The following is a 13,756-nucleotide window of genomic DNA, read 5'->3' on the forward strand; positions in this document are numbered from 1 at the left end:
GGTGTCTACCTCACTGTGCACTCAATCGATGTATGTATATATGTCAGTGCGTCTCTTTGTTCAGTTACTGATTTGATTGTAATAAAACACCATGAGCAAGACGTTTTCATTCATGTGAAGGCGACCAGATTTGAAGGTTGAGGAAAACCAAAATGTCTGATGTAATGCTTTAACATTTGCCAGTTTTAAGCGATGCATTACCAATACGTCTACTTACCAAAAAAATGCATTAATTCATTTTCGATTTTTTCACCAATGTTTAAAGGTATTCACTTAAGTGACAGCGATCAGATGTGAGGAGTGGGGAAATTTGGTATAGCCAGAAGGGAAGATATCTGTCTAAGTATCTGACAATCCTCTTCGTGGAATGCTGCGGTGGAAACGTACGGTGCTGGGTTTAAACCTGTGTGCCGATCAAGAAATAGTTGTTTATCTAGGCGTCAAAACACTCATCCATATTCCCAAACCAACGTTCAGCACAGACTACCAAAGAACATATGTAATGTACGATATCAGGGCGACTCTAAAAGAAGCGGTTAGCTGTCAATAAGCGACTTTGTCAGCCAAAGCTAAGCGTCACTTATGTACCTAAAACTCATACAGCCCTGTAGGATAATGCAGGATACGTGTTAAACGGAGAAGTAAGACCTGCATGACAAAAGTGAAATGAAGAAAACAATTTAACGTCATATGTACAAACTTAACAGCGTCTTTGATTGTTTCTTGTGCCATGGTCACTTATCGGTCGTCCTTTAAACGGTTACTTACCTTTCATTCTTGTTTACATTTCACAATGTGTAAGGTGTTACCCGGGGAACAAGCTGGAGGCACTTCCCCAGCGCTTCTCGAAAGGACAACTTAAACATTACTACAAGTACCTTTATGGAGATCTCTCTTCATAATATTATAACCGCTTTACCATGGTGAACGCATTAACAATTCCTTCTTGTACGGGTGCGTTTAAGGGGCCTCGCTGTGCGAGGGGTTTAGCACGCCAGTTTGACGCAATGACCTAGGGCCTTTTACCAGTGCGGTTCATTATTTTATTTTCCACTATTTATCACACATCAATTTTAGGAAAACGAATCATCTTATTAAATACGAGTGAGAGTTTTGATCGCGTTACCAACGGCGTCGCTCGTTTATGGAGAACAGGTAGTGGTATACCGTAAAGAGAACACAAGCGATGAGAAAACCCAGTAATACTCTAGACCAGAATGGGGATCTGTTGATACTGGCTGGTACATTGTCTATCTTTCCCGTCGCCGAATTAACACATCTTCCACGTTTGCCGTGAACTAGGTTCACAGCTGGACGCCCATTTGACCCTGCTCGAGCAGTAGCTCTCAAACCAACCATAGGTCCCTTCTCGTGTTGTGTTTCTCGTCCAAGACCCTTATTGCCTAGCTTCTTCTGTATCGCTCGTTCCTTGTCCGCCTGCGCTTTCTTGTACCATCGACTGCTTATTGGTCCCCTCACGAATATGTCCTTCCCAGTTGTCGCGTCAAACTTGTCGTCGTTCATTTCCTCTCTGGTTGTTATTATCACTGGTATCTCATCGCACCGCCCCATGGCGTGGAACTGTCTGAAGACCCACAGACGGCGGTTGTCCATACTCCACCAGTGTCCTTTGTGCCTAAACACTCGTACTGGATCGATGCTCCCCACGGTACATACATCGTCACACAAATCGTCCAGCGTCTCTCCGATATTCCGTCCTCTGTTTTCATCTGGTCTCCCGAAGATATTACTAATACGTATCTGAGTGAACCGGATGTCGGCTGGAACCATCGTGCGCAATTGCCTCATCCCCGCTGTAAACAAAGGTACAAGATGAGTGCAATGTGTACAGCTATTAACTACACTCAAAAGATTGAAACAATATTTCTATAACTGCAGTTTGACACGTTATTAAACTTTCTTCATAACGGATATTGCATCAGTAGGTAAGAGTTAGAAAACAATTTTTATCACTAACATCATCAAATAAATCGAGCCAACGCCTTATCGCGTACATTGCAAATGGAAATTCCATGGACATGAACAGCTTGATCTGTTCAAGACCTAAAAGTCAGCCTTTGCAACGGTCTATCGGTCTTAGATCCGGCCTGGTCATTCAGCAAGACAGCGAGGGTATCTACTCAAAACTACAATAGATCGACTATAGTCTATTTTTTATCCAGTCGCCTATATTCATCTGTCTGTAAAATCAGTCATGCTCGCAGGTGAAGTTAGAACACCCTTTCCAATTCATAATGTTAAAGCCCAAAGGAACCCATTTCCTCGGGTAACGTCATAATTATTCTAAAACCACTGGCATGCTGGATATTGTTCGACATGTTTTGACCGAGAACGACATCAGTTACCTAAACTGCTATCGACTTAACTGTAACCCTGTTACGGACATTGCTATATTTTAACTTATTTACATGTTGTAGTATACTATAACCTGAATAAATGTATTTATCTGTAGTAATATATGATCTCACGGCTGTATGAATTTAGAGAAGAGTGTTATCAAACTAAAGAGACATTCTCAGAGACAGAAGTGTATGCTGTTACCGTCTAGAGTTTGTTCTAACCGCTTGTTGGTGCTGCAATTGCGAAGCAATGTACTCTCCACGCTCATTGTCCAGGATGCAACTTGATTTAGAATAATTATGACGTCAGCCGATGGAATGCGTTGTTGTTGTCAAAACTTAGTTTTAGTTTATTGAGCTCAATATTGTGAAGTAGAAAAGTGTTCCAGCTGTATTTTTGGTAATAATATGGACTTTTAACACATCATTGTACAGAGCCTGTGTTGTTACATGTCAACCGATGTCTGCGCTTTCCGCGTTTTCCACGCTTTCGCTGATGTTGCGAGCGTCGCTGTTTTAAATAAACCGCGACCTATGCGGTGTTGTCAAGGTCGCAATCAAAAATGGCAGCATATCATGTCAGTCGTGATCCTCCACGTTTCTTGTCGCGGTATTATAACACCTTCCCCGTTTGTCGTCTACCAGACTCACGTCTGTGACAACATGTCCACTGTCACACACCTACCATGTGGATTAGGCTGTATGACACATCGGTAAACGTTGCTTCAATCTTTCATTCTCCGCCAGTCTGAAAGCAATGTCTTCTTATAATTAGTTGAATGATATATCGTGTACATTTTCATTCATCTATCCTATACATCAATGTTATTAAAATTAGTCACAGAAATGTTTCCATTTTTCTCTTTCAATAAAACTAATGTAATGCATTAGCAGCATAGCGCTTTGCTCTCACATCATACGAGTAGATAAGGACTCCCAGTTGACCCTTCTCGAGCAGTAGGTCTCAGACTAACCATGTGTTTGTTCTCATCCAAGACCTTTATTGCCTAATTCCTTCTGCACCGCTCGTCGTTTGCCTGTACCATCGACCGCCACTTGGCCCCTTCACTTACACGAACTGCCCAGTTGTCGCGCCAGATTTGTTGTCATCCATTTACTCTTTTTTCACAATTGCTATTTTTATCGATATCTGAGGGCACCGCCCCATGCTGTGGAACTGTCTGGAGACCCACAGAGGGCAGTTGTCCATACTCCATCAGTGTCCTATGTATGTCGCAAAGGACTCGCTCTGGCTCAGCAGCCGATACTCACTTCGCAGCCTTGATAAAGTACTGCATATTTAATATTCCTTTTAGGCCATAATCTTTTTGGGGGGCGTACAGTAAAGTTCCCTCTATATATGTGTACTCACATCAGCAGTTAGCTGAAGAACAATGACGATAATTAAAGACAGAATATAACCGCTAAGTTGTGACCATTACCAAACTGTCATAATTTTCTTTCTCTGATCTGCTTTGCTCGCTGTGCTACATCCCTTCCTAATGTAACCTAACGGTAAAGTGTATGTCACGTTGTCCCATTCGATCAAAACTTGAGTAAACATAAAATTGTCGACAGCAGGTGTCTCATTTCTATACATTTTTACGTCATAGGTCTAAATGTAAAGACTGGATAATAGGGAATTGCAAAGTTAGTGCCAGTTGAACGATTCACTGTGCACTCAGTCGATATATGTATTATGTCAATACATCTCTATGTTCAGTTATTGATTTGATCGTAATAAAACGCCAGTGAGGAGTTTTCACTGATGTGAAGACGACCAGGTTTGCGGGTTGAGGAAAACCAAAATGACTGATGCAAAGCATTAATATTAGCCGGGTTCAAGCAATACATTACCGATATGTCCACTTACAAAAAAACTGCATATATTTATTTTCCATTTTTGCGCCATTGTCCAAAGGATTCATTTATGTGACAGCGATTAGATTTATTGGTGGGGAAATTTGGTATAGCCAGAGGGGAAAATATCTCCATAAGTATCTGACAATCCTCTTCATGTAAATCCACGGTGGAAACGTACGGTGCAGGATTCGAACCTGTGACCTGATCAAGAGATAGTTGTTTATCTAGTCGTCAAAACACAAATTCGTATTCCCGAAAGCAACGTTCAGCACAACCACCAAAGAACGTATATAACGTAGGATATCAGGGCGGATCCACAAGAGGCGATCAGCTGTCAATTAGCGACTTTGTCGGCCAGAGCTAAGCGTCACTTGTGTACCTAGAAACTCATACAGCCCTGTAGGATAATAAGGGATACGTGTCAACGGAGAAGTAAGACCTACATGACCAAAGCGAAATAAAGAAACCATCTCCACGTCAGGTGAACAGATATCAAAGAGTCATTGACTGTTTTATGGGCCATGGTCACTTGTCGGTTGTCCTTTTTAAACGGTTACTTACCTGGCATTCTTGACTACTTTTCCAAATAAGTAATTCGTAACGTGTAAATAGGTGAACGCGCTGGACTCACTTCCCCAGTGCTTCTCGCATGGACAACCTAAATATTACTACAAGTACCTTTATGGAGATCTGTGTTTATTGACCGTTTCACTATGGTGCACGCAATAACAAAACCAAAACGTGCTAAACCATGATGAGGATATAACTACGTTATTGATTCAGCCTAGACTTTATGTCAGGGTTGCGGTGCTTTGAGCTCAACCAGGGCTGTGGTGTTTTGACTTCGGTCATGGCTGCGGTGGTGTGACTTCAGCCAGGGCTGCGGTGGTGTGACTTCAGCCAGGCCTGCGGTGCTTTGACTTTAGCCAAGCCTGCTGTGGTGTGGCTTCAGGCAGGGCTGTGGTGGTGTGACTTCTGACAGAGCTGCGGTGTTTTGACTTCAGCCAGGGCTGCGGTGGTGTGTCTTCAGCCAATGCTGCGGTGGTGTGACTTTAGCCATGGCTGCGGTACTTTGACTTTAGCCATGGCTGCGGTGGTGTGACTTCAGGCAGGGCCGCGGTGGTGTGACTTCAGCCAGGCCTGCGGTGCTTTGACTTTACCCAACCCTGCGATGGTGTGACTTCAGCCAGGGCTGCGGTGGTGTGACTTCAGCCAGGCCTGCGGTGCTTTGACTTTAGCCAAGCCTGCGTTGGTGTGGCTTCAGGCAGGGCTGTGGTGGTGTGACTTCTGACAGAGCTGCAGTGTTTTGACTTCAGCCAGGGCTGCGGTGCTGTGACTTCAGCCAGTGCTGCGGTGGTGTGACTTCAGGCAGGCCTGCGGTGCTGTGACCTCAGCCAGTGCTGCGGTGGTGTGACTTCAGGAAGGGCTGCAGTGGTGTGACTTCAGACAGGGCTGCGTTGTTTTGACTTTAGCCAGGGCTGCGATGCTTTGACTTCAACCAGGCTTCCCGTGGTGTGACTTCAGCCAACGCTGCGGTGGTGTGACTTCAGCCAACGCTGCGGTGGTGTGACTTCAGCCAGGGCTGCGGTGATGTCACTTTAGCCATGGCTGCAGTGGTGTGACCGCAGCCGATCCTGGCGTTTGTTCGTGGGAAGAGTTTTCCAGCCACCTGCAGGTGGTCATGATTTCTTTCCACTGTAAAGCTGGCCACTGTCGTGTGAGAGAAATTATCGTTAATACGGCATAAAACACCGATTAAATCAAATCTTCTCCGGTGTAAGAATTGCTTTAAACTACAGTTTTCCCAAGGCCCCGGTTGTCATTTTAGAAAGTAAACAGCCTGCTGTAGTGACCTCACTGCTGACAACGTCAAAACAAATATGTGGGGGCAGAATGTCCAGTTCATATTGGTTTCCACTTCTACCCTACGTGGGAAGGTCTGCCAGCAGATGCCTGGCAAATGGCCACACGTTTCCGGTTAAAATAGGCGTCTTGTCAATTTACCCCAGCAAGAGTTTATTCTACCTGTTCATGTAAATGCTTAAATAATAGCGATTTAAACAACCCATATCACCATGGCTTAGGAAAAGCTAGGTAAAATGAATTGCATTGATGTTATTTGAAATATAACAATAAATAATATTATTTGACGCCGCTGGTCAAAGAAAGGTTCAAAGTCTGCGTAGTCTCCTTTATCCAAACATCGGCCATAAGGGCCCTTTTCGTCAAACATTTGTTTCCCTTTTGAATCATCTGGCCGGTGTCCTTCAATTGTCCGTTCTGATGGGTCAGCGTATCGTAATTTTTTTCATGCAGAAAATCAAGTAAACCTTATTTGACTATGACGTACAATTACCGAAGAACATGTGTGTGAAACGTTGGAGTGATGGGATCTATAGATTTTGTTTTATTAAAAGACAAAAATAGGGTCAAAAACAGGCGTTTTCCTGCTGGAATTCCCTTCAAAATTAAGATATGATTAAGTGAACCAAAATTCTTTCCACATATGTGTTGCCTAGTTAAGGAGTAATAAGATATAACGAAGTATCGTGTCGGTTCATATTTTTATAAATTGAAAAGCAAAGAAATAATTTCGAAGTTCAGAGGAATTCTCCATTCACCATAATATTTGACGACATCTAACGCATTGTCCGCATTTGTTCACTGCTAACATACATACATTGTATCCGTTGTGTTGGATAGGAGCACGAGTTGGATTCGTTTAACTGCATACTTTTTTTTGAGCTAAAGAAAGGGAGGTAATGCAGGACAGACTGATTTGAACCACACAGGAAATGTTTTGCTTATATTCCTTCATATATTGTCAAACTATATGTTTAAGTATATTATTATAAATCTATACAGATTATATACAGAATTATTCCAACGAAATCTCAACGTTATTTACTTCATCTAACAGCATATCTTACAATTACAATGGAAAGAGAGCAACGGTTTATCAGTTTAACTTCGTAATAAATGTCTATTAAGGGCACTGTCATGGGTTCACGATATAATTCGTAGGACAAATCTTGTTTCAAATACCAGCATTAGAGGGAAATTGATATTACCCTATGCTTTAATAGGCTATCCAGAGAGAGAGGGGGAGAGAGATAGTGCGTCTTAGGTAGATGGTCGACGCCATCAGTTTTTGCTCTATGTGACCTACATGTCGGTATAACACGAGTGACAGCGCAAAAAGCCACAACAACGTAACTTTTTGTAACTAAGCACATATAAGCCGTGACAGCGGGAAAATCCATACGTTTCGGGTCCTCAGCAGGGGTTGAACCCGAACCTCGTGAGTTCTAGCGACGAAAGGTACCGTAAAAGCCTCAAACCATCAGATAACGGTTTCAAGGCCAGTGGATCAATACGGGAAATGTGGTAGATGCCAGGAAATATTATGGGGGATTTCTCCGAACTTCCAAATTATTTCTTTCATTTTTTTAGATTTATAAAACTATACTTTGCTATACCTTACTATTCCTTAACTAGACACCAAGTAGATGAAAATGATTTCGGTTCACGCAATCATATTTTTTTTATGAAGGGAAAACGTCTTAAATTACAAAGTCTCCTTTTGATTCTACATTTGTCTTGTGATAAAACAAAAAGTATAAATTAGTAACTTCAGTATAAATAACTTCAGTGTTTCACACACATGTTCTTCAATAATTGCCCTTCATATCCAAGTAAGTTTTACTTGTTTTTCTGCATGAAAAAATTTAACAGTCACCGCTGCACCCGAGATGGACGATTTTACCATTGTGGCGATTTTGCTAGAGACAGTATATTATTTCATATAATTGCATGGGAGGTTAGGGGTTAATTTTCTGCCTTGTCCATAACGTAGACACAGGTTTTACCAGTAGAATGTAAATTTTTATGGGTTAGACATATCCTCAAATTAAATTAGAATTTTTGTGGAATATTTTGAAATATATATATGTTTTTTTTGTAACATATAGAGACAGGATATTTGTGGACTCATGAGAGCAAGTTGTTTTTGGCGCCTTAATATAACTTTTGAAGGACACAGTTTCCGTGCACCCCTGTCCCTTCCAACGTAAGAATTTTAACACTTGATGACTTAATTAGAACACCATATTTCACGTATAATACACTGACATGTTGAAGGAGTTTCTCTCCAAGCTTGGTGATCGGATATTGTTTGGCTAGGTTGCTAACAACATTTTTTTTTAGCGACCTTAAGTTTGGCGAAACATCCGCCATTGTTAATATTTTGAAGTGACAAATTCGAGTAGCGTTTCCATTACTTTTGGACATATTCTTGCTGTAACAAACCACGTACAGCATCTTTCCAGTTAAAAACAACATTAGTACTCACTGACTGTGGCATGATTTTGGCATAAAACATCCTTTATACCAAGTTTAAGACACTAAATCATTTTTGTGGTTGTTGTTGTTGTTTCGCCGCGCACGATCGTCGTTCGCGGTGAACTGCCGCTAGACGAGGTTGTCTACTTTACGACATCCTTTAGTGTTAAACTCATATTGAAGAGTTTCAAAAGGGGCATTAACTTGTATTTGCGAAAGTAAATAGTTTCACTCCACAGGCTCATCTCCTTTCTACCTACAAGTTATTGTTCATCTTTCCATTATTAAGAAAAAGAAAGAAAAATGTGCCATGACATTAGATACGCATGTACATGTATAGTATTTCTATACACAGATGTTGTTACTTTGGTATTAGCCAATCAGTGCTCTGAGTACCATCCTTGGTACTCATGAATATTTATGAGCGTAGACTATAAATACCGGGCAAATTCCCACTTTTAGTCCCAGATGATCTCGGACCACCGTCGTGTTAACATCTAAATTTCCACCTAGTTAGCTTTCTAAGGCAGGTATTTTACATGTATATAAGCAGTGTGAAGTGGTAGCTAGATAAGTTGTCAGCACTGAAGTGGGATTTCAGCTTTAGAGCATACCTAGAGACAGTGGGACTGCTAGTTCCAAACTGTGACACAAGTGTTCCCAGGCTGTGGGACTGACTTTCCCAGGCTGTGAGACTGATATTCCCAACCATGATTGAGACAGTATATCTCAATAGTTTGTCACTGGGATTTTCTGGACCAAAATTTTATAATTCCCAAGTATGAGCTGAAACATTTATACTGGGAGAATTTGTGCATAAGTGCCCCTGAGCAATCGTGGGACTGGGATTCCCAGTTTCAGCACAGTGAGACACCGAGTCCCAGAATTTGAAACTCGTTTTCCCAAGTTATTACTGGACCAATTCTGGAACTGTTACTCCCAGAGAAGACCTGAAAGTATTATTTACGGATAATGTCCCCACATATGGCTGACATATTGTCTATATGACACCAGTAGGACATACCACTATCACAGCAGTACTAGGTTTAATACCTCCCTGAGATATCCCTAACACAGTTATCTGAACCATCTGAAGTACAGATGTTGTGCTTGTACACAGTACTGACACTTTTACCTATATATATATCAACATACTCCTGTCACTCTATTTTAATAAAACTGTTGCTGCTGTTTGTTGAACTTTAAAAATCGGACTTTTCTTGGTTATTCGAAGTTCAGAGCTAACTAGTGGTTTTCCCAAACATACTACTGAATGACACGGACTGACCGAGCTGACATTCAAAAGAATCCATAGTAGCGAACGTCTCCAGCAGTATACAGATATTGTTCCAGAGTTCGACACTGGGTGATTCACGCTACCAATATTGTGCTTTCCCCTGTAGTAAATGGTGTGATTTGGAACTGGGATATCTGTATCGTTAAGAAGATATATACATAAAAACAAAATCGCTACAACTTGGAGGCAGCGGTTGGATTCATTTGAAGTTCAGTTGTCAGGGACCTGCAACTTATTCACAATGGAGGAAGACAGGACAGTTGAAACAGACGGGAGCGATGAAGAAGTTTCGTTTCGAGTACCACAGAGAGAGGACACCAGAGACCATGATGAGGCTCCGAGATCATCTCCACATGAGTATGCATCTGGCGACGCTGCTTATGTGCCTAGAAATACAAGTCGTCGTCAACTAAGACCAGAAATTTACAACGGGGAAACGTCTTGGGAAGAGTACCTGAAAATATTTAATACCATTTCCCGAGTCAACTGTTGGACGAAGAGAGAACAAGCAGATTATCTCTTCACACATTTAAAAGGGTCTGCTCGACAACTGGCCTGCACACTTACTGATGATGAACAAATGAACTTTGATTATCTTGTAGAAGTTCTGGGAAACCGTTTTGGTCGACGAGATCAAGCTGAACTGTATCTGGCTGAACTGAGGGGCAGACGTCGCAGAGACAAAGAGGGCCTTCGAGAATTAGGTCAAGCCATTTTGAAGCTGTCAACATTAGCTTACCCAGGGATGTCGTCTTGTCACCAGGAAAGGCTTGCCAAGATCCACTTTATTGACGCCATTGAAGATTACGAAATGAGGATGCTAGTACAGCAAGGAAAGCCCAGTACCTTACAGCAAGCGATTACTTTGGCTCTGGAGATTGAAGGATACTGGAAGATAGAAGCTCAGCGCAGAGACGAGATTCCACGTAGACGACATGTGAGAGAAATTACAGCGGTACCAAGTGCAGATAATACCGATTTGGGAAAGAGAATTTCAGCCTTGGAGAAATTAATCAAGGAGATGTCATGTAAACAGAAGTCTGTCAATAATGACCGGTCTTGGGAAAAACCGTCATCGCCAAAGAGAGATGTTGAATGCTTCCAGTGTCACCGATATGGACATTACCGACGTGAATGTCCTCTGAACAAAGGGAAACGTCAACACTTCTCGGGAAAAGGGGGACAACCGACCCAGAGGGGCGAGGACCGGTTGTAAATTCCAGGCTGCCCCAACAACAGATATCAACTTCACAGAAGTTAAACAATACAAATTTTAGTACTTGCAGAGAGAAGTCATCAGGGTTGAACATCACTATGAAATCTGCGGATCATCCGAAGTCTTCAAGTTCAGAACTGGTACTTGAGATAGGGATGGAGAATCTAGGTAGTGGGATGTTTGTTACTGGATCTATAGGGAGTAACATGGTTTCATTTCTTGTGGACACCGGTTCTTGTGTCACAATAATTTCGAGTCAAGTCTATAGCAGTATTCCGGAGATAGAAGGACCGAAATTGGTACCCACTGACCTGAGATTACAAGGTGCAGATCATAAGCCACTGAAGGTGCTCGGGATGTGTCAACTAGATATTAGGATTTTATCCAGTCCCACATACATAGATGTTATCATTGCTGATGTTATGTGTGAGGGAATAATAGGGATGAACTTCTTGACTAAATTTGATTGTGAAATTCACCCGAGAAGGAGGTGCATTACCTGTGAAGGACAGCAGCTTTTATGCTCTAGGTTGTCAGATGTAACTAGTTGTTGTCGGCTGGTTATTGATAAAACTGTTACTGTTTCTCCTGGTCAACAGATTGTCATTTCCACAAAACCATTCAAGGATCAGAAGTTAGTGGGAAAATGGGCAATATGTGAACCGCTACAGAAAATTTCCAAGAAAACAAATTTATTAGTTGGGAGGACATTGGTGGACACTGAGACAGAGAAAATTCCAGTGTCAATTATAAATTTGGGCGTGGAAATGGAAACTATATACAAAGGTACAACAATAGCCGAACTGAGTCCAGTGATAAACATTAACCAGGTATTAACTCAAGAGAACTTTAAGCAACAGAGTGATGAAGAAATACACACTGTACACACCATACATGTAAACGATAATAGCACTGAAGACATTCCTGAACATGTGACAAACTTGTTCGAGGAAAGTACAAAACATATGAAGCTTGAAGACAAGATGAAAGTGAAGTCACTACTCCTGGCCTATGCAGACATCTTTGCTAAGTCTGATGCAGATTTGGGTAGAGCAAAGGGAATCAAACACAGTATTAATACAGGAGAGGCATTACCTTTACGTCAACCAGCTCGTAGACTGCCAATGCAGAAACAAGATGAAGCAGATAAACAGATACAGGACATGCTGGAAAGAGGAATAATTGAAAGATCCTCCAGTCCTTGGGCATCACCAATTGTCCTTGTCACCAAGAAAGATGGGACTTTGCGTTTCTGTATTGACTTTCGACGCCTCAACCAAGTAACAGTGAAGGATGCTTATCCTTTACCCAGAATTGATGATTCATTAGATTCATTACACGGAGCCACATGTTTCTCTACGCTTGATCTTGCAAGTGGATACTGGCAGGTTGAGTTAGACGATGAGGCTAAACTGAAAACAGCATTTATAACTAGAAGTGGGTTATGGCAGTTTAAAGTTATGCCGTTTCGTTTATGCAATGGACCATCCACGTTCGAACGTCTGATGGAACTGGTACTGGCAGGGTATCAATGGGAAATATGTCTGATCTATATTGATGACATCATTGTATTTGGTAAAACTTTTGATGAAGCTATCACCAATCTACGGAAGGTGTTCCAACGTCTCAAAGAGGCGGGACTCAAACTTCAACCAAAGAAGTGTCACCTGTTTCAACATGAAGTAAATTATTTGGGTCATATCATTTCTGCTAAGGGTGTTTCCACAGAACCACAGAAAGTTCAAGCAATAAAGGATTGGCCCACACCAACTACAGTTACTGAAGTCAGGAGTTTCTTGGGTCTAGCCTCCTACTACAGACGTTTCATCCAAAATTTTGCGACCATTTCCAAACCACTCCACAAATTAACAGAAAATAATAAAGAATTTATTTGGTCTGAAGGCTGTGAAACTTCATTTCGGGTTTTACAACAAAAGTTGTGCAGTGCACCCATACTCGCATTTCCCAGTTCTCACGGAGACTTTATACTTGATACAGACGCTAGTAATTTTGGGATAGGTGCAGTGATATCCCAAATACAAGATGACCAAGAAAAAGTTATTGCATATGCCAGCAGAGCGCTAAGCAAATCAGAGAGGAATTATTGTGTCACCCGTCGAGAATTATTAGCTGTTGTTACTTTTGTGAAATATTTCCAACACTACTTGTATGGTCGTCATTTTACAGTCAGAACAGATCACAGTGCATTACGTTGGATGATGAATTTCAAGGAACCAGAAGGACAGTTGGCTAGATGGTTGGGGTTACTCAGCACCTATGACTTTGAAATCGTTCATCGTCCTGGTAACCGTCATGGTAATGCTGATGCTTTATCCAGAATTCCATGTAACTGGTGTGATAAGCACGGATACCCAGTTGCATCTGTGAATGTTGTTGAACAAGTTTCAGGGTCAGCAGCTACTCCAGTAGATGTTGAAGTTCAAACAGAGCATTCCGGGGCAGTTTGAATTGTGGTAACAAAGATTAAATGGATTCCAAAGAATTGGATGTACAAGCAGCAGAAACAAAGGCGGTATAAGGCCCGTCCAAAGCGCACCCATGTTACAGCAGTAATAACACGAAAACAAAGTAAACTGAAATCCAACAGAGAACCCAACGAGGTAGAATTACCCACATCTTTGCAGACAACGAATCGGACATCAGCAGAGAACAGGTGGT

At 41.8% G+C, this 13,756-nt stretch overlaps 1 protein-coding gene across 1 annotated transcript; it reads right to left on the minus strand.

The window, feature by feature from the left end:
• Positions 1 to 1,029: 1,029 nt before the first annotated feature.
• On the minus strand, positions 1,030 to 4,854 carry LOC135463168 (uncharacterized). The gene is made up of 2 exons (XM_064740485.1): positions 4,785 to 4,854; positions 1,030 to 1,814 (listed from the first exon to the last, which is right to left on the minus strand). Exons 1-2 carry the CDS (start codon positions 4,789 to 4,791, stop codon positions 1,123 to 1,125), a joined length of 699 nt encoding a protein of 232 aa, XP_064596555.1. The 5' UTR covers positions 4,792 to 4,854; the 3' UTR covers positions 1,030 to 1,122.
• Between the last annotated feature and the right edge of the window lie 8,902 nt (positions 4,855 to 13,756).

This window comes from Liolophura sinensis, chromosome 2 (assembly GCF_032854445.1).
Source record: "Liolophura sinensis isolate JHLJ2023 chromosome 2, CUHK_Ljap_v2, whole genome shotgun sequence".
NCBI lineage: Eukaryota > Metazoa > Mollusca > Polyplacophora > Chitonida > Chitonidae > Liolophura > Liolophura sinensis.